We start from the raw sequence: 21,997 nt of genomic DNA on the forward strand, positions 1-21,997 counted from the left end.
GTGACTAGTGCCCAAACCAACTGTAGTCATTCTTCCTTATGATGAAATACATAAATTTATCTAGTGTCATTTATATGTTGTGAGTAATATAAATAGAAGAAAGAATAAAACCTAAAGTACACCCCAGATTGTTAAAAGGTTCAACTCTGGGGGAATTCTTTCTATATACTAGATGGGAAAGCTGCCTAATTCATGGATCATTGAATAAAGCCAATTGGCCTTTAAGTAAGTTAAAAAGAAAAGTAAAAAAGATTCAACTTTGGGGTGCCTGGGTGGCTCAGTTGTTGAGCGTCTGCCCTTGGCTCAGGTCATGATCCCAGAGTCCTGGGATCGAGCCCCACATCGGGCTCCCTGCTTGGCGGGAAGCCTGCTTCTCCCTCTCCCACTCCCCCTGCTTGTGTTCCCTCTCTCGCTGTGTCTCTCTCTGTCAAATAAATAAATAAATAAATCTTTAAAAAAAAAAAAAAAAGATTCAGCTTTGGTTGATGGAGTTATAGGTGACTTAATTTTTTTTTTTTGCTTATTTATATTGTCTAATTGGTTCACCATAATTAGGTTACTTTTATTAAAAAAAAGCAAGTTAATTTTTTACAGGTTGTTAAAGTTGGTTTAAAGGAGATAAACTCCTCTTTGGCATATGAATACAAAGCTTAAGTAACCAAAAATTAAGATTGAGTTCTTTTATTTGATATTGCTTAAATCTACTAGAGTACTTTTTCAGCTGTGAGAACCTTTTGACATATATGAGTAGAAGTAGTAGCATTTTTTGGAAGTTGGTAATGGCACAAAAATCTTAATTTAAATGTACATTTATATGTAGATAAAAGATTTGTTAAAAATATTAATTGTGAAAATTCATATTTGCAATTTTAATTTGGTAGGTACGAACTATGGCTCGAGATTTATACGATGACCACTTTAAAGCTGTTGAAAGCATGCCTCGTGGAGTAGTGGTAACACTCAGAAACATAGCAACTCAATTAGAGTCATCTTGGGAACTTCATACAAATAGACAAGTATGTTATTTAGCCTCTAGATTTTATGGTACACATTGATCTTGGTTTAGTTTCCCCCCCCTTTATCCTTTATATTCTGGGTATTGATTAGTGGTCAGCAAATTATTACCCATGGGCTAAATTAGGCCTGCTATCTATTTTTATATGGCTTTGTGAGGTAAGAGTGGTTTTCATATTTTTAAATGGTTGAAAACAAATCAGAAGTGAGAGTGTTTTCTGATACATGAAAATCACATGTAAATGTAATGATAGTGTCCAAAAGTAGTTTTATTGCTTACAGCCATGCTCACTCTTTTACATATTGTCTGTGACTGCTATGGTGGTGTGGTGCAGGGCAGAGTTGAATAGGTGTGACAGAGGCCATATAGCCTGTAAAGCCTAAAATACTTCTAATTGTCCCTTATAGATTGTTTTGTGCATGGGATGCCTGGGCGACTCAATCAGTTACGCGTCCTGACTCTTGATTCCTGCTCAGGTCATGATCTCAGGGTTGTGAGATTGAGCCCCTGTGTTGGACTCTGTGCTCAGCCTGGAGCCTGCTTAAGATTCTCTCTTTCCCTCTCCCTCTACCCCTCTTCACCCCTTCCCTCTCTTAAAAAAAAATTGTTTTCTGACCCTGGTAGAGATATAATTTACATTAATAATTTGAACTTCCTATTCTTATTTAATATCTGACTTATTTTCTTGGTAATTGATGATGTGATAAATTAAGTATATTAAGACCTGTTTATTTTTTTGTCTTCATTAAAAAATTTTTTTCTTTTAGTGTATTGAGAGTGAGAACACATGGAGAGATTTAATGAAGACAGCCTTAGAAAATCTAATTGTACTTTTGAAGGACGAAAACACAATTTCACCATATGAGATGTGCAGTAGTGGATTGGTGCAAGCACTTCTTACTGTTTTAAACAATGTAAGTTTATGAAGTAGTACAGAACAGACTATATAGTTCTAACAATTACTTGTAGCAACATTTTTGGCAAAGCAGTGTTTCTTTTGTCAAGAAATATTTAAAAACTGAGGTAATAAATGTTAGTATTTATAATTTGGCCTTTCTTTTATGTCATATCATTAGTTTAAGCCAATTGAATTCAGTAATTGAGTCTATTTAGATTTTTGAGTTTTCCAGTCATAATTTATTCTAGAGTTTTTTGACAAAACACTTACTTTACCTAAGATTTAACATTATTCAGTGCTCTGATTTCTTCATAAAATGAAATTAGTCTGTAGACCTTCTTAAGTCCTTAAATTATTTGCATAAAATTAATTTATGAGCCATGACTATTTAGGAAGTTACTATGACTATTTGACAAGTATTTGCTAATAACCTTATGTTTCTCTTCAACTTAGTCTACCTTTAATGTCTCTTTGTTGTGATAAAAATCTTTATTTTAATGAAACATACCATATGTACTTATTATAACAAATTCTAACAAAAGTATAAAAAGTGAAAGTTTTCTTCTATTTTAATTCTACATCCAACTTTAATTTTTGCTCTTAATCTCTGTATGTGGTAATACACTCTTAAAATTCATTTTAACTTCTATAAGTTGTATATTCCCTTCATTAATTTTACCATTTGCATAATTTCCATTTATTAAAATTATATTGATACATCACATTATATTACTTAGTGATATTTGTGAATCATTGTTTTGGTATACCAGTTATATTTTTTCTAATACTAATTAAAGTACATAGTATTATTAAAATGGAAAATGTTCATTTATAAATAATCTGAAATTACCTTGCATACTACACTTTGGGAAAAGCTTATTTAGCACATTATATAATATTCAGGAAGTAAAAAAAAAAATCTGTATGTTAGCTGTGATCTACAAGTTATATAGTAAAAAGAATTTTAATTGAAGGAAAATGATGATTTCACTTAGATTATATTGACACTTTTGTAATAATATATTAATGTTTATCTTTGTAGTGTGTGTTTTTGATAAATTTTGGTAACAGCCTTAAAATGGTTTTTTTGTACCTTTTTAATTTTTTGTAGAGCATGGATTTAGATACGAAACAAGATTGTAGTCAACTGGTAGAAAGAATAAATGTTTTTAAAACAGCTTTTAGTGAAAATGAAGATGATGAAAGGTAAATCACTAAATTTCTTTAAATTTGAAGTTTGCAGCGTTTGAAAGTTGGTATACTTTAAAATAGTCTAATATAGTGCTTATACACAAAAATGGGAACTTTTAAATTCAGTAAACAAAGTAGTTTTATATTTTAAATGTATAATAATAGGAAAAGATTTTTAAAGCATTTTTAAAAAGATTTTATTCATTTATTTGAAAGAGAGCATGAGCAGGGTGAGGGGCAGCGGGAGAAGCAGACTCCATGCAGAGCAGGGATCCCGATCACAGGATTCTGTGATCATGACCTGAGCCAAAGGCAGATGCTTAACTGACTGACCTACCCAGGTGCCCCAGAAGCATCTTTTTACATAAATTCCTTTAAGTGGTATTATTGAGTTAAAGGTTGTAGATGATCTTAAAAGTTTCTTGATGCAAATTGTCAAGTTATTATCCAGAAACATTACACTAGTGTTACCTTGCCAGCAAATAATATAATTTTCAAAACTTTGTTGCTTTATATATTTTCATATGTATCAAAAATATTAAGAAATAAAATTGTTTAAACTTTTTTTAAAGATTTATTTATTTATTTATTTATTCGGGGGAGGGGGAGAGAGAGAGAGAGCATTCACACACTTGGCCGCACACAAGCAAGAGGAGCGGCAGGCAGGGGAGAAGCAGACTCCCTGCTGAGCAGAGAGCCTGATATGGGGCTCTATCCCAGGACCCTGGGATCATGACCTGAGCCGAAGGAAGATGCTCAATCAACTAAGCCACCCAGGCATCCCATAATTGTTTAAACTTTAAAAAATAAATTATATGTCTACTTTGAATGCAGTTGATAGAAGTCTTATAAGTAAAATGAAATATTCTTGAGTGAAGGAAATTGAGTTATGAGAGTATTTTTGTTTGCTTAGATGTAGTCTCATACAAAATTAAACTTTTCTTTGCACTCAAAGAAAGTAGGGGTCTATATGAGGCTGGTTAGTGCAGTTCCTGAATGAACTTGGTTATAAAATTACATAAACACTCTTAATTATTTTTTCTTCGTAGTCGACCAGCAGTTGCATTAATTCGGAAGTTAATAGCTGTACTAGAGTCTATTGAACGTCTACCTCTCCATTTGTATGATACACCTGGATCCACATATAACCTGCAGGTAACTATGAAAAATGCGGTCGCTATTATTGCTGAATGTGTTTAGGAGCAGTCTTTTACTTTGCTTAAGAAAACAAAAACAAGATGGAACTGGAGGGTATTATGTTGAGTGAAATAAGTCAAACAGAGAAAGACATGTATCATATGACCTCACTGATATGAGGAATTCTTAATTGCAGGAAACAAACTGAGGGTTGCTGGAGTGGGGGGTGGGGTGGGAGGGATGGGGTGACTGGGTGATAGACACTGGGGAGGGTATGTGCTATGGTGAGCGCTGTGAATTGTGTGAGACTGTTGAATCACAGATCTGTACCTCTGAAACAGGTAATGCAATATATGTTAAGAAAAAAAAAGGGAGGGGAAGAATGAAGCAGGGGAAATCAGAGGGGTAGACGAACCATGAGAGATGATGGACTCTGAAAAACAAACAGGGTTCTAGAGGGGAGGGGGGTGGGAGGATGGGTTAGCCTGGTGGTGGGTACTGAGGAGGGCACGTTCTGCATGGAGCACTGGGTGTTATGCACAAACAATGAATCATGGAACACTTCATCTAAAACTAATGATGTAATGTATGGGGATTAACATAAGAATAAAAAAAAATAAAAAGTGAGAACAACTAGAAAAAAAAAAAAACAAGAACAAACTTTGTTCATATTGTATTAAATAACAGTTCTGCTTACTCATTAAAGACTGTAACCATAATGTCATTTGATTGTTTTTTTAATAACTCTTGAATTATTAATATTTCAATTTTTTGTTTAATCAAATCGCTGTGGATTTCAATAAATGTTTATTGTAAGTAATAAATCATTTGGTTGATGGTAAGTGGAAAAAGATGCTTTATCAGTGGAAAAGGCAGGAAAAGAAATGGGTCCTTTTGTTCTAGAATTACGAGTTAAGTCCTTTCATCCCTATAATTCTCAGTAGATGAGAAAGTATGAAAATATTTTTTTTATTATGTTAATCACCATACATTACATCATTAGTTTTTGATGTAGTGTTCCATGATTCATTATTTGCGTATAACACCTAGTGCTCCATGCAGAACGTGCCCTCTTTAATACCCATCACCAGGCTAACAAGTATGAAAATATTTTAAGGACAATTTTTTTTCTTGCTTTCTTTATGTCATTTTTTAAAGCCAGGTGGCCTGCCTTAGCTATTCCTATTGATTCTTCAGTAAATCTGTCATGGGTTTTATAAAAAGCTTGTTTTTTTCCTAAATGTTTTCTGGTTGACATTCACATTCATTTATTCATTTATTCTTTTGTTAGCAGCTGGTATCCAGATATGAATAGACAGAACAAATATTCTTTGTATGAATATCCCAGTCCAGATCTTTATTATATCTTTTGTAGGTTACCTTAGTATTCCTTACACGTCATTTTGCCTGAATCTTGCCTTTATCCAATCTATCCTGCATTGCACTGCATGGACTAGTTTCTTTTATTTTTTATTTAAGATTTTTTTAAAGATTTTATTTATTTGAGAGAGAGAATGAGATAGAGCATGAGAGGGGGGTGGGGCAGAGGGAGAAGCAGACTCCCCGCTGAGCAGGGAGCCCAATGTGGGACTCGATCCCGGGACTCCAGGATCATGACCTGAGCCGAAGGCAGTCGCTTAATCAGCTAAGCCACCCAGGCGCTCTGGAATGGTTTCTTTTAAATAGAACCTTTAATAAGTGACTAAGAATCTCTATTTGCCAAAACAATGGCTACTCAAGGCAAAAATCTTGCCATACCCCCCAAGAACCCAGTAATGTTACCAAAGCCACTAGCCAGACTAGAGAGGTTGTCTAGGGAGTTAACGTATGTTAGTTTGCCTGACAAGGAATTATATTTAACATGATGTTGAGATCTACTTTGTGTTTTATTTTGGATAGAATAATGAAGAGGAGCAAGGGCTTTCGGCACATCCCCCCCCCCTTTTTTTTAAAGATTTTATTTATTTTTTAGAGAGCGAGCGAGAGAGAAACAGCATGAGAGGGGAGAGGGTCCGAGGGAGAAGCAGGCTCCCCACTGAGCCGGGAGCCCGATGTGGGACTCGATCCCAGGACCCTGGGATCATGACCTGAGCTGAAGGCAGACACTTAACCATCTGAGCCACCCAGGCGCCCCCCCCCTTTTTTTAATATTTGATTTTTTAAGCAATCGTTACACCAAACGTGGGGCTCCAAGTTACAACCCCAAGATCAAGAGTCACATGCTCTACTGACTGAGCCAGCCAGGTGCCCCAGTACATCCTTTTTAAGGCTTTATCCTTTTTTTTTTTAAGATTTTATTTATTTATTTGAGAGAGAGAGTCAAAGTATGAGCGAGGGGAGGGAAGGGGAGAGGGAGCAGACTCCCCGCTGGGCTGGGAGCCCAACCCAGGACCCTGGGATTATTACCTGAGCCAAAGGCAGCCGCTTAACCGAATGAGCCTCCCAGGTGCCCCAAGGCTTTATCCTTGATAAGTAAATAAGGCAGAGATAAGTCTCAAAAGACTGGCAGTTCCCCTGCTTGTACAGCCCTAGGAGCATCAACATCTTTTATTATGCACTTCCAATTTTAGGAGACTGTGCAAGATAAAAAGACAGGAAGGCTGGTAATATGTCCTCTGGGTAGTTCTACCCACATGCCCATGTAAGTATTTGATTATGTATCTATAGGAATTAGTGAAGATTGAAACAGCAATGATACTACCTAAAATTGCTAGTTTCATACTTGCTTAATAAAATGGATTGGATTGGACACTATCGTGTATTTTTAAAAGTTGATTAGCCATAGCGGTGCCTGGCTGACTCATTTCGTAGAGTATGTGACTCTTGATCTTAGGGTTGTGAGTTTGAGCCCCATATTGGGCTTAAAGCCTACCTAAAAAAAAAGTTTACCAGCCATAGACTATTTAATATATTCTATCTTTAAAGGAATAAATTAGGGACGCCTGGGTGGCTCAGTTAAGCGTCTGCCTTCGGCTTAGATCATGATCCCAGGGTTCTGGGATCAAATTTGCCATTGGGCTCCCTACTGAGCAGGGAGCCTGCTTCTCCCTCTGCCCCTCCCCCCTGCTTGTGTTTCTTTTTCTCTCTCTCTGTCAAATAAATAAAATCTTAAAAAAGAATGATTAAAAAAAAGAATAAATTAGCTAAATAATTAGCTACTTTTCATAACTTACCTGAAAAATTGCAACTTGTAAGGAATGCAATACTTCTGTTACAGTGTTTTACGATTTCGTTAAACCATATGTATTTGAAGTTGTTTAGAAATTCTAAGTATGATGTTAACTTTGTTTCTTTCTTGAAAGCCAGTATCATTTGTTCTGGTGGTCCTGTAAAATTTTATTTATTTATTTATAAAGATGTTATTTATTTATTTGAGAGAGAGAGAGAGAACTGGGGGAGGAGCAGAGGGAGAGGGACAAGCAGACTCCGTGCTAAGTGTGGAGCCTGATGTGGGGCTTGATCTCATGACTCTGAGATCACTCCCTGCGCTGAAATCAAGAGGCTGATGCTTAACTGACTGAGCCACCCAGGTGCCCCCAGTTGTTCTTTTAAAAAGAAAAAAAATTTAATAGAAAACAAACACTGATCCTTCTTCAATGGTTATACTGTAACTTATAATTTTCAATTACTATTGAGAACCTTTCTCATTTTTACAGTTCTAAGAGACAAACAAGGTACTTTCTGAAGCAGTTTTATCATTTTTTTGCACAGATACTTACAAGAAGATTAAGATTTCGGTTGGAACGTGCACCTGGTGAAACTGCATTGATAGACAGGACTGGTAGGATGTTGAAGATGGAACCCTTAGCTACAGTTGAATCTCTGGAACAGTATCTCTTAAAAATGGTGAGTTTCTTGGGGCGCCTGGGTGGCTCAGTCGGTTAAGCGGCTGCCTTCGGCTCAGGTCATGATCCTGGGGTCCTGGGATCGAGCCCCATGTCTGGCTCCCTGCTCAGCGGAGAGCCTGCTTCTCCCTCTCCCTCTGCCTGCCACCCTGCCTACTTGTGCTCTCTATCTCTCTGTCAAATAAATAAATAAAATCTTAAAAAAAAAAAAATGGTGAGTTTCTGGCAAGGCTGTGATGAAATAGGCATTCTCTGCTATGGGGTTTAACCCTTTAGAAAAGTAGTTGGGGAAGTATCTTTGCAGAGTTATGGTAATGCTCTTTGACCTTGTAATTCCATTTTTTGGAATGGAATGGAAATTCCATTTCCATTCTCTACTAAGAAAATAATCTTTAAGCACTACAGATGCTTTCTTTCTTCATTAAGGTGTTTATTAGAGATATTTGTAATACTGAAATCATGAACAAAACCTTAATGCCAGTCAATAAAAGGAGTATCAAGCTGATAATTATTTCCATTAATTTGAATATTGTATAGCTATTAAAATGTATAAAGACCAATAAGGAAAAAAGTTTTGGTATAGTATGATCAGATGTTGTTTTACCCTGTCTGTTGAGATAATGGAGTAAAGAAATACTCTATGATATTAATAGTAGGGTACTTTGGTTGTAGAAATTTGCATTTTTCTGTTTTTTCCCCAAATAATGTTTTTTTTAAAAAAAAGATTTATTTGAGAGAGCGTGCATGTGCAGCAGGAAGAGGGGCAGAGGGAGAAGAGAGAATCTGAGGCAGCCACCCTGCTGAGCATGGAGCCTGCTGTGGGATTTTTCCCAAATATTCTTTAATGAGTATTTGTTGCGACAAAATAAGTCACATTGGGGCAGCTGGGTGGCTCAGTCGGTGAAGCAGCTGCCTTCAGCTCAGGTCGTGATCTCAGGGTCCTGGGATTGAGCCCCACATCAGGCTCCCTGCTCCGTGGGAAGCCTCCTTCTCCCTCTCCCTCTCCCTCTGCCTCTATTCCCTACCACCCTGTTCGTGCTCTCTCACTTGCTCGCTCTTGCTCTCTCTCTCTCATAAATAAACTCTTAAAAAAATAAGTCACATTAAAGGGATAGGAAAAAGTCAGCAATGCATTTGAAAATAGCATTATTAAGGTGAGTGTCTTCCATATTTTCTTTGGTATAGGTAGCAAAGCAGTGGTATGATTTTGACCGATCTTCATTTGTTTTTGTTCGGAAATTAAGAGAAGGCCAAAATTTTATATTTCGGCACCAGCATGATTTTGATGAAAATGGAATCATTTACTGGATTGGGACAAATGCCAAGTAAGTCATGCTGTTTAAGAGAAAATATTAACCTGAAAATATTCACCTGAAAAAAAAAAAATTCTAGGTAGTAGAATAAAATTATTAACCACTCTGAGTATCCTACAGTTTAAGGAATTTTGTATTATAGGTTAAATATAACACTATCTCATTTACTTTTTATGAAGAAAAAATATATAAATTGTCAATTTTAGGATTTTAAAAAATATGATTTTATGTGGAAAAAAGCTAGTATGAATAAATGGCATTTATTTTAATAGTGTTAACTGCTAATTTTTTTCTTTTATTTAGAACTGCATATGAATGGGTAAATCCAGCTGCTTATGGACTTGTAGTAGTAACATCGTCAGAAGGAAGAAATCTACCTTATGGCCGCCTAGAAGACATACTAAGTCGTGATAATTCAGCTTTAAATTGTCATAGCAATGATGATAAGAATGCCTGGTTTGCCATAGATCTGGGTCTCTGGGTGGTACCGTCAGCATATACACTTCGTCATGCTCGTGGTTATGGAAGGTCTGCACTGAGAAATTGGGTTTTCCAGGTATCCAAAGATGGACAGAACTGGACTTCTTTGTATACCCATGTTGATGACTGCAGTCTCAATGAACCAGGGTTAGTTGAGGAGTCTTTGCAAATTGAAAAACTCAATAATGAACTTTGTTTATTTTTATAACTGTATGCTCTTAGAGCTCTCTTCTTTGTGAAATATTGAAGCAAGATTTTCTTTTTATGTTATTTTATTTCTTTAAAGATTTTATTATTTGAGAGAGAGAATGAGAGAGAGAGCACATGAGAGGGGTAGGGTCAGAGGGAGAAGCGGACTCCCTGCTGAGCAGGGAGCCCGATGTGGGACTCGATCCCGTGACTCCAGGATCATGACCTGAGCTGAAGGCATTCGCTTAACCAACTGAGCCACCCAGGCGCCTAAGATTTTCTTTTTAAAAACATCACTTGAGAGGTGCCTGGGTGGCTCAGTTGTTAAGTATCTGCCTTCGGCTCGGGTCATGATCCCAGGGCGCTGGGATCGAACCCTGCATCAGGCTCTCTGCTCCGCGGGAAGCCTGCTTCTCCCTCTCCCACTCCCCCTGCTTGTGTTCCCTGTCTCACTGTCTCCTCTCTGTCAAATAAATAAATAAAATCTTTAAAAAAAAATCACTTGCTACTATAATTTAGGTATTAATTTGACCAAAACTTTTAACAGCTTTCGATAAAACATTAGTGGAACACTGAGCCTATTTATTTAAAAAGAAATTGATAGATAGTTATATATGTGTATATATAGCATACTAAACTCCCCATACATGCACATGATATATGTGTATTTTCTTTTTTTTTTTTTAAAGATTTTATTTATTTATTTGAGAGAGCGAGAATGAGAGAGAGTACATGAGAGGGGGGAGGGTCAGAGAGAGAAGCAGGCTCCTCGCCGAGCAGGGAGCCCAATGCGGGACTCGATCCCGGGACTCCAGGATCATGACCTGAGCCGAAGGCAGTCGCTTAACCAACTGAGCCACCCAGGCGCCCCGATATATGTGTATTTTCTACAAATTAACAGTTGCTATTGCTGGTTACAGAATTATGGCTAACTTTTAAATTTTCCTTATTTTTATATGCTCTTTTTCTAAATTTTATATATTGCTCGTATATTATTTTTTAAAAAAACAAAGTATTATATTCCTTTTTAAAAATTTTATTTATTTGAGAGAGAGTGCGCATGCAGAAGAGGCAGAGGGGGGCGGGAGAGGGAGGAGTCCATGCTGAACATGGGGCTCAATGCTGCCAATCCCATGGCACCGAGATAGCAACCTAAATCGAATCCAGGAGTCTGACACTCAACCAACTGAGCCACCCAGGTCCTCCAAAAGTATTATATTTCTAAAAATTTTAGTTCTACTAAGTTTTAATAGAACAGTGTGGCACATTTTGAGGGGAATATAGGGCATGGAGTTAAATTACTTTCTGCATTTCATGTAGTATGGACGGAGCTCCTTAACATTTGAATTAATAGATAATATTTTCAAGGCTTTAAATTTAATATTTTAATATATATATCATTTTAAACCGCATGAATTTTAAAAAATCTTTTTCATCACAAACATATCTGTTACTCTTAAAATTTCTTGTCTTATTTCTTTGGATTTTATTGATCATAAATCATTTAAAATTATGAGTCATTAATCGTATACATTTAAACATTTCATTTTTAACTTATTTTCTTGATGGCTGATTTTCTCCTTTGATCTTGATTCTTGTGTAACAGACTGTGGAATTCCATAACACCCTGAATGTGGAATTGGTTTATTTTTTCTATTGGTCTCTGTTATATAAAAAATCTTCCCCACCTTAAACATCTTTTTCATCTGTTTTAAAACATTACACCATTTTTTCCCTAACACATTCACAGGTCAACAGCAACCTGGCCTCTTGATCCACCAAAGGATGAGAAACAAGGGTGGCGACATGTGAGAATTAAACAGATGGGGAAGAATGCTAGTGGACAAACCCACTACCTGTCACTATCTGGATTCGAACTTTATGGCACTGTAAATGGAGTATGTGAAGACCAGCTAGGTAAACAGATGATAACAGGGTTTTAACTTATTGGAACAGTTCTCTTTATAAAATGTGACTTATTTATATTTCTTGAATTTCTACTTTATAGGGAAAGCAGCTAAGGAAGCAGAAGCTAATCTTAGAAGACAAAGACGTCTAGTTCGCTCCCAGGTTCTGAAATACATGGTTCCAGGGGCTCGTGTGATCAGAGGCCTTGATTGGAAATGGCGAGATCAGGATGGCAGCCCACAGGGAGAAGGTACCGTCACAGGGGAACTGCATAATGGTGAGTAGGTACTTAGCATTTTTAGTGTAGAAATGGAGTACTTAAATAACAAAGTATTTTTCTTTTGTTATTTTGGGTTAGTAAATGTCTCAGCACTCTGTAGTAGAACTGTATTGATCTCACATTAAAAATGGAAAAGTCATTTACTTAGAATTAAGGGAAATTTTTAATTTCTCTTTTGATTTAGAACTTATTGCTAATATTTTAAAGTGATTAATAAGTTAGTATAAGTTGACTACTCTAAAGACACATTTTCTGCTGCTTTTTTGGGTCTATTCATAAGTTTTCATTGATCTTTAATTTCTTACGCTTTTCTTGTTAGCGTGGTAGGAATCAGGCAGTAATTTTTTTATCCTTTTATAAGTCATGTAGAAGAAAAAGTATTAACATTTTTAGTAACTACTTTTTAATAAAGCACAGAACAAGAATTGTAGCCTCTTCATTTATTAATAGATTATAAAATAACATTCATAACGTTTCTCAGTCTACTAGCGTTTCTTTGGATTTTAAACTTTGATATTTTATAAGGTAAGGGTTGTTATTATTTAAATCAAGTTCATTTTATAAACCTTTGATGCTGTAGATTTTAGAGAAGGCCATACCCACTTATTTAATAAATTGCTCTTAAATTCCCAGAAGCAACTTAAAATGCCTAATTTTTTTCTTATAAATACTCAAAAGGCCGATTTATTAGTGGATAAGTTGCCTAGCCAGTAGTGTGTTCTTAAGAATTTTGCTTGCTGTTAAAAACAAAAAGGAGTAAAATGTTCATATTCTTAACTTAAACCAAATATCTGAAGAGCTGTAATAAAGGTGATAGTGCTTAGGAGAATGACTAACACTTAGTATCTTAATATATTCATGTTCTATGTGATACAGGCATTTATTTACCTAAATACATTCTTGATTTTATGGTTTTTAAGATTCTCTTCTTTGTATCACCTTACTACTTAATGCATTTGTGTATAGTTACACCGTAACTGCAAATTGTTGTCGTTATAGCAGGTTTACAGTGAATGAGCAGGATGTGATTGCCAAAATTCATAAAAACCAGTAATAGTTGAGAGGACAGTAGTACCATTCAACCCAGAAATTTTAAATGTTTTTAGACATTTTAATGATACTTAGTTAATATTCTGTTTCCCCTAAATTGTTTGTTTTGGCTTTTAAGTGTGTGGGCTAGTTAGGGGTATATGAATGTAGTTTATTTTTCTCAGGCTGGAGTCAGCTGAAGCGACTGCCTATGAAAATGGGATTCTTAATTTTAGAATTTATTATATAAAAAAGCTTATTTTTGGTGACTGGACTAATGTAGAGGTTCAGAGTTTTGACTGACCAAAATGGCCATTCACATTGTCTTATTTTAAAACCTTTATGTTAGGGAAAGTGCTTAGCTTTCAAAAGTAAACCAACCGTTTCTTTCTTTCTTTAAAATTTTTTAATTTTTTTTTAAAAAGATTTTATTTATTTGACAGCAAGAGAAGGAACACAAGCAGGGGGAGTGGGAGAGGGAGAAGCAGGCCCCCCACGGAGCAGGGACCCCGATGTGGGGCTCGATCCCAGCATCCTGGGATCATGACCCGAGCCGAAGGCAGATGCTTAACGACTGAGCCACCCAGGCGCCCCCAAATTTTTTAGTATTTTACTCTCTGTACCTAATGTAGGGCTTGAACTCACAACCCCAAGATCAAGAATCACACACTCCACTGACCAAACCAGCCAGGCACCCCTAAACCAACCATTTCTTTTGGTGGCAAGGGGCAAAGGGAGAGGTAGAGAATCTTAGACAGGCTCCACATCCAGTGTGGAGCCCGACGTGGGGCTCGATCTCACAACCCTGAGATCATGACCTGAGCTGAAATCAAGAGTCAGGCACTTAACTGACTGAACCACCCAGGCGCCCCAAATATCTTTCCTTTCTAAAGAATCTGTGTGTCAGTGGGAATATCCCTTTTTTTTTTTCTCTTGTATTCCACAAATATGAGTGCCTACTATGTAAAGATACTTTGTTAGATTTCATGTAAACAATGGTCACCAAAAAAGTATGATTTCCTGCCTTCTGAGTGAAACAGATGAGCATACAATTACAGATCTTGATTGCTATGGAGTAAATTATCAGTATATTTTTGGGGTGATTAATGCAGTATAAGTGTTATTTTTATTTGGAATTGGTATATGTTTTTGAGCCTTTCCTTTATTCACACTGTTACATGTTGCAGAAGAGATAGTTAAATGTTGGTTCTTTAGAAGTTATTTCAGCATATGGAATAAATGGGGGCAATTGAAATTTCATCAAAACTAGATTATGTAGATTTGGGGCTGTTAGTTTTCCTCTCATAGAACTCCTATGCAGATAATCCCCACAGGTAATTCAGTATTACTTATACCCCTCTGAGCTTCATCATAAATATGTATGAACTTGTTACGTGTGTGTGTGTGTGTGTGCATGCATGGAGTACCTGCGTGTATGGGTGAAGTACTTTCAAACTTTATAAAGGCTTGTTATATTTTTAAAAATACATACATTTTTATGTGTTGTGTTTTCCCCTGAAGTAGGTAGCTTATAACACTAAACTAAGATTGTAATATTTTTATTATTTTCTGTTCTAATAGGCAGTTTGTTTTATGGCTTTTGGAAATTAATTACTGATTTTTAAAAAGCACAAGTATTGTTTTACAAGTACAAGTAAATATACATTGAATATCGTGTTCATTAGTTCTTTGCACGTTATTAGCTTTAGCTTATAGGTTCTAATAAAGAGCCTAGCAATACTTTAAAAATTTTGTTTTTAGAATTTTCTGTGCTTATTCAAATATATTAAACTTAATCATAAGAAAACCAAGTAACCACTGAACTTTGAGAACACAACCGAAATGCTAACTTAGTGTTATTTGAGCTGGTGACCTAAAATTTGTGCAGTAATATGTGAATGTTTTCTTTGTCAATTATTAGAATTTAGCCCAAACTTAAAAATTAATGCTAAGTCAAAACTTTTTTCTAAAAAGAACGTTCGACCACATAATCATATTTAGCAGTTAAAAAACCTTTTATTTAGATTTCATCTGTACTTAACTGAAGTTGTAGTATATCACCATTTATATCAGTCTTTTTACAGTTTTTAACAGTTCTTCCCCTTAAAAGACACCCCAATAGATGTAAACATGACCCTTACATTGTTTTCAGATATCAGCAGAGCACGCAGTTCAGAAATAAGAGACATAAAAGGAAGAATTTAATTTTAGTTGGCAGACCTTAAATGACTATAGAAATTCAGAGAAGTTCAGCACTGATGAAAAGCTGATCCCATATTGTGGAGCTACTGTCTGACACGCTCCTCTCTGCTTTCTGCCGGGTCTCACAAACTCCTGTCCCTTTCCAGGCTGGATTGATGTCACCTGGGATGCTGGTGGCTCAAACTCTTACCGTATGGGCGCAGAAGGAAAATTTGACCTCAAGCTTGCACCAGGGTACGACCCTGATACAGTGGCATCACCCAAACCTGTTTCATCCACTGTTTCAGGCACAACGCAATCATGGAGCAGCTTGGTGAAAAACAACTGTCCAGACAAGACCTCTGCTGCTGCAGGCTCCTCAAGTAGAAAAGGAAGCAGCAGTTCTGTGTGTAGCGTGGCCAGTAGCAGCGACATCAGCTTGGGTTCGACCAAAACGGAACGGAGATCAGAAATTGTAATGGAACACAGTATAGTTTCAGGAGCTGATGTCCATGAACCAATTGTTGTTCTTTCATCTGCTGAAAACGTCCCTCAAACAGAAGTAGGGTCATCTTCCAGTGCAAGCACCAGCACCTTAACAGCGGAAACGGGAAGTGAAAATGCCGAAAGAAAGCTAGGCCCTGATAGTTCTGTTCGCACTCCTGGGGAGTCTAGTGCAATATCCATGGGAATCGTTAGTGTTAGTTCTCCTGATGTTAGTTCAGTGTCTGAGTTAACTAATAAAGAAGCAGCTTCACAACGGCCCCTTAGCTCTTCAGCAAGTAACAGACTGTCAGTGAGTTCTTTGTTGGCTGCCGGGGCCCCTATGAGCTCTAGTGCAAGTGTACCTAATCTGTCCTCAAGAGAAACATCTAGCTTGGAGAGTTTTGTAAGGAGAGTGGCAAACATAGCACGGACTAATGCCACGAACAACATGAATCTAAGCCGAAGCAGCAGTGATAACAACACTAATACTTTGGGGAGGAATGTGATGAGCACAGCAAGTAAGTGAGCTTTTCCTTATGGAACCCAATGGTTTTTCCACTCGGAGGGATGCACAGTAGGGTTTCTTGGTCAGTGGGTTCTGGCTGCAGTCTTTAACTAGATCATTAACCGTGTTACATACAACTACGTCAGATTTAGCACTTCAGGAATCTGTTGTTAAGTTCTATAGAATCATGATCTCTTAAGAATTTAGATCAGGTGTGATAAAGAACCTCTTAATCTGAAAGGATAAAAACAGTAACACACTTCTATTTTTCACTCTTCTAAGAAAAATTGTTACGTTCAGCTGCATGAGAAAATAGATGACTATTAAATATTGTCATGGTCAATTGAAATCAGAGCATCACACTGGTTTAACTTTGCCTTAGGTCCTAAATTGATACTAGCTTCTGGAAGCCATTTAATTCTGACTTAAGCTAATGGGTTAAAGAAATTCCTTTGGAAAATATCATTGGGAATTAGTGCATTGCCTGTTTCACTTTTTAAAAAAAACAAGGCTTAATTTTTTGAAAAATAACAGTGCTGTACAAACAAGGATTCTTAGTTGGATTTCAGTTGGGTTCCCAAAGTTGTTGCTTTTCAGCCTTTTAATAATTAGTGTTTCATGATCTCATTCTTTTATTCTAAATATATAACCTAGTTTTTCTTAGGTTTATACAATCCCACCAATTGTACTGATTTGCTTCATTTTTATCTTTAGCTTCTCCTCTTATGGGTGCTCAGAGTTTCCCCAATTTGACCACACCTGGTACCACATCAACAGTGACAATGTCAACATCCAGTGTGACTAGCAGCAGCAATGTAGCCACAGCAACAACAGTTTTATCAGTTGGTCAGTCCTTAAGTAATACTTTGACTACCAGCCTCACATCAACCTCCAGTGAGAGTGACACAGGTCAGGAAGCAGAATATTCCTTATACGGTAAGTGATAGTTGAAAATACTTAGGTATTTGTGTAGTGATGCTTTTAGTATGTTTTCCTGCTATGTTGTTTTTAACTGTCAATTAGACAATAATTATCCTCTCTTATTAAAGATATGGCATCTTCATATAGAATGAAAAAACTGTGCTGTGGGGGACTTTTAGATTATCTGATTATAAACGGACATCTAGGAACTTTTGTGTCCTCCTTTTTTACCTTTTGTGAACTAATGAAGTTATATTGGAAGAATCATGATAACAAAAATATTGGACACCTTTATCAAAAAAGAATAGAAGTGTAAGAGATTAATAAGCTTTGTAAAGTTATATTTTTTGTATACTATAATGTAAGAAGAAAAATACTCCCCCTGTGTGTCTCCTCTACTCTCAACACTCTGTTCACAGAGCCCTTCACTGCTGGTACCGCTGACTACCAGATGTTTGTGAAGTTTGCCCATACCGAGCAGTGTTCAGACACCAGCTGGGTGTCCTACGGTTTAACTCAGTTGCTCAGCTCTGGCACTGTTACCTACCTGGAATTAGTGCCACATCCCATAGGTAAAGGGCCCCATTCCATAACACCATCTCCCCACCCCTTCAGACACGGATCCAAAGTCCAGGTTTTCATCCGTGCTACAGACTGGCTATAAATTGGAAGCTTCCATGACCCTATCCTCTGGTTTGATCAATTTGCTGGAGTGGCTCACAGGATTCAGGAAAACATTTTATTTACTAGATTAACCATTTCTTATAAAAAAGGGTATAATTCAGGAACAGCCAGATGGAAGAGATGCATAGGGTGAGGTCTGGAAGGTCCCAAGCACAGAGTGTTTGTCCCTTTGGAGTTTGGGGACCCTGCCATTCCACGGATGTATCCTTGTCTACCAGTCTGGAAGCTCTTTGAATCCCGCATTTGCAGGGATGGAGGGAGGAGGTGTTTAGAGGCTTCATGACTTAAGCGTGATTGATTAAATTATTGGCCATTGGTGATTGAACTCGTTTATCTGGCCCCTCTTCTTTCCCCAGAATATTAAAGAGTTAGGGCTACTGGTTGCCTTTTTTTTTTTTTTTTTAAGATTTTATTTATTTGACAGAGACACAGTGAGAGAGGGAACACAAGCAGAGAGAGCGGGAGAGGGAGAAGCAGGCTTCCCGCCGAGCAGGGAGCCCGATGCAGGGCTCGATCCCAGGACCCTGGGACCGCGACCTGAGCCGAAGGCAGACGCTTAACGACTGAGCCACCCAGGCGCCCCTACTGGTTGCCTTTTGAAAATTATTGTTAGATGATTACAATTTCCTTTTTTACATTTCTAAAACTGGAGGACTCTTTAAGGGTGCTACTGTATAGGATCAGAGGAATAGCTGCCTTATAAAGTAATTTCTATATGCAAACTTTTACTGTGTTAGATTTTGAGGGACGTGATTCTGTGATATGGTCAAATCTATGAAATAAGGAGCTATTTAAGTGTTCTTATACTCTGATAAAGAGAAGATCATGAGTAAAAAAAGCCTTGACTTCAGTGAATTGTAACATGTGAGAGATGAAATTTCAGTACCTAAAGTAAGATTGTTTTCCTTTGAAAGTAAGCCAAAAGTGGAATTGAAAAAAAAAAAAAAGTGGAATTGATTGTGTGCATGCACGTATGTGTGTACTACCACATCATGTTCATGAGAACCACTCCTAAATTGCAGGATGGCACCTTACATGTGTTAGGGATAATATATTTCATCAAATTTAAGATGCCATTATAATTATTTTATGTCACTAAGGAAAAAATGTTGCCAATTTAGCTGTGACTTGCCATTGCCTGTAAGACACATTCTGACTCCAGAATATTAAAGTGTTAAAAAAAAAATGTGTGCCTTAGAAACTAATTGAATATAATATCAGGCCTCTTTCTTCTACTAGCCGTCTAGTAAAAGGTATTGAATTTTAGTCCTGTGTAATTATTAGATTTAAAATATATATATTTGTTTCAGAGGTTTGCAGATAAAAGATTCTACCAAGTATGTATAAATTGTCTTCTGAATGTTCTTTTGGAATATGGAGTGTGTAGTGTCTTTTTATCCACAGAAATTTTTTTCCTTTCCTATCCAGTAAAACTTCTCCTGCTTTAGTCCCATTATTAACTTTGTTTTCAGTTCTTGTGCAGAACAGCTTGTCAACATCTTCATTGTGTGGGACTGTGTTTATCTGACACAGACTTCATGGGGGGGGTGGTGAGGGAATATGGATAACATGAAAGATGGTACATACATTACTCCATAGTAAATAGGCAGTGTCCATAAGTAGTTGTTATCATTAACCTGCCAGGTCACGGAGCTAAACCCAGCCTCTCTGATTGACTTTATTCTGCCTTTTCCCTTATATGATATTTTACAGTTTTTATTTATATGTTCTTTTTCTTTTCTTCTTCTTCTTCTTCTTCTTGGTGGGGAGGGACAGAGGGAGAGAGAGAATCTTAAGCAGGTTCCATGCCCTGCATGGAGCCCAGTGTGGGGCTCAATCTCATGACCCTGAGATCATGACCTGAGCCGAAATCAAGAGTCAGGTGCTTAATCGACTGAGCCACCCAGGTGTCCCTCATTTGTTTACTTTTTAAATGCCTCTCTCCCCTGTAAGCTCCATGGGGGCTCAGACCATGTCTCTTTTGTTTACAGCTATATATATCTGGTGCCTAACACAGTTCTTGGCACATAGTCAGGTATTCAGTAGATATTTGCTGACAGAGTAAAATGACTCCAAAGTGTTCTCTTCACACCTTGTTATGCTTCCTATGGCTGATGCAGACAATTGTGATAGGATTGTTATTTTTAAACCTAGCCCGTATTGTTGATCTTTTCTATTACGAGTTTGTAGACTTGGATTTAGTTTGTGGTCATCCTTTATCTTGCCTTGTTTTCTTTTTTTTAAAGATTTTATTTATTTTTCAACAGAGAGAGAGACAGCGAGAGAGGGAACACAAGCAGGGGGAGTGGGAGAGGGAGAAGCAGGCTTCCCGCCGAGCAGGGAGCCCGATGTGGGACTCGATCCCAGGACTCTGGGATCATGACCTGAGCCGAAGGCAGACGCTTAACAACTGAGCCACCCAGGCGCCCCTCTTGCCTTGTTGTCTACCATTCTTGTGACCAACATTACTCATTTTGTATTTGTGGTGGTGGAAGAAGGGTGGGATCACTCAGTGTGGTTTTTATACTTGTCTCTTGAATTTTACCTTTGTTTTGTAAAACCAGTACATGATAACCTTGTAATGCTTTGTTAATTGTGTTGAGAATAAGGTTGTTGGTTTTCTTTTCTAGATTTCCTGGATAGCTGCCGTGCCAGTACTCTGTTAGCTGAGCTAGATGATGATGAAGACTTGCCTGAGCCAGATGAGGAAGATGATGAGAATGAAGATGACAATCAGGAGGACCAAGAATACGAGGAGGTTATGGTAGAGAGTGTCTCCCATTCTCTTAACTAACATAAGATGTTAATAATTGAAATGTAGAGAGGAAAAAGCAAAGTCCTGGTTAAACTTTGAAATAGGGAAATATGGCATGAGTATGAAAAATGTTAATTAAGAAAAGCACCTTTAATCTGAGCATTTATGATTGTCTTAAGAGAAAATAAAGTTTATATTTGGAAAATACTAAATGTCACATGCTGATGTTTTAACAGGTTTAAAAGTGTAAAGAACTGCACTGCTAAAGAATATAATTTTCATGTTTTTTTCACAATAATTAGACTATTTTAGTATGTACAGTTTTGTGGGCAGTATCTCTGTATTAGTTCATCAGTCTTTACAGCTATGAGGTAGAGGCATAGAATAAGTAATATGTCCTAGTTAATGAATCAGTTAAGTACAAAAGTGGGGACCCAAGCTTAGGAAGTGTGATTTAGAACTCTTAATGTTTAACCACTGTGATTGTCTTCAAACTGAACTTTTGCCTGAGAATACCCTTTATTGTAACTTTTTTATTTCTCTTTATAAAATGTTTTTAGATTTTAAAAAATTTCATAAGTTGTTTTTTAATGGGGTAAAGGACCCCCCAAAAATGCTTTTAGTATATCTTACTTAAAAATAGGTATTATTGTAGCATGTTTCTTGTGAAGGTTCTGTATGATGCATGGTGAATATAAAGCATTCAATTTATAAGTTTTCTGAAGATGGCTAATGAATATGAAGTGTTTTAATGATAGTTTTGATGATAAGGGTTAAGGCTGAATGGGGATATATATATATGTGTGTGTATATATATATATATATAACATATACACACACACAAGTCAAATAATTAGACATGTCTCTTCGTATTTTCTTATTTCAGATTCTGAGACGTCCATCCCTGCAGCGTCGAGCTGGCTCTCGCTCTGATGTAACACACCATGCTGTCACCTCGCAGCTACCACAAGTCCCTGCTGGAGCAGGAAGCCGACCTATTGGGGAGCAGGTAGTATCTTAATGTTTATCTTCCCTACAGTGTATTTTTCCCCCTTTCACAGTAAAGCATCAACCAAAATGCCTAGAAAAATATATGGGGGTTGAGGTGGAGGTGAGAAGCTACCAGATAAACAAAAAGAAATTTCCCTTATTGCTTGGGTTCTGTATTCTAGAAACAGTC

The 21,997-nt window shown here is 37.0% G+C and overlaps 1 protein-coding gene across 1 annotated transcript in view; it reads left to right on the forward strand.

Annotated features, from left to right (window-relative positions):
- Positions 1-21,997, forward strand: part of HECTD1 (HECT domain E3 ubiquitin protein ligase 1) — a 90,687-nt gene that overhangs the window by 49,756 nt on the left and 18,934 nt on the right. The window contains exons 16-28 of the mRNA XM_021695579.1: positions 882-1,016; positions 1,783-1,929; positions 3,025-3,119; positions 4,154-4,259; positions 7,953-8,087; positions 9,272-9,411; positions 9,703-10,026; positions 11,819-11,985; positions 12,077-12,253; positions 15,634-16,470; positions 17,172-17,393; positions 20,693-20,826; positions 21,704-21,826. Of these exons, the coding sequence (XP_021551254.1) occupies positions 882-1,016; positions 1,783-1,929; positions 3,025-3,119; positions 4,154-4,259; positions 7,953-8,087; positions 9,272-9,411; positions 9,703-10,026; positions 11,819-11,985; positions 12,077-12,253; positions 15,634-16,470; positions 17,172-17,393; positions 20,693-20,826; positions 21,704-21,826 (2,742 nt within the window). The remainder of the gene's footprint in view (positions 1-881; positions 1,017-1,782; positions 1,930-3,024; positions 3,120-4,153; positions 4,260-7,952; positions 8,088-9,271; positions 9,412-9,702; positions 10,027-11,818; positions 11,986-12,076; positions 12,254-15,633; positions 16,471-17,171; positions 17,394-20,692; positions 20,827-21,703; positions 21,827-21,997) is intronic.

Source organism: Neomonachus schauinslandi, chromosome 9, assembly GCF_002201575.2.
Source record: "Neomonachus schauinslandi chromosome 9, ASM220157v2, whole genome shotgun sequence".
In the NCBI taxonomy this organism is placed as follows: domain Eukaryota; kingdom Metazoa; phylum Chordata; class Mammalia; order Carnivora; family Phocidae; genus Neomonachus; species Neomonachus schauinslandi.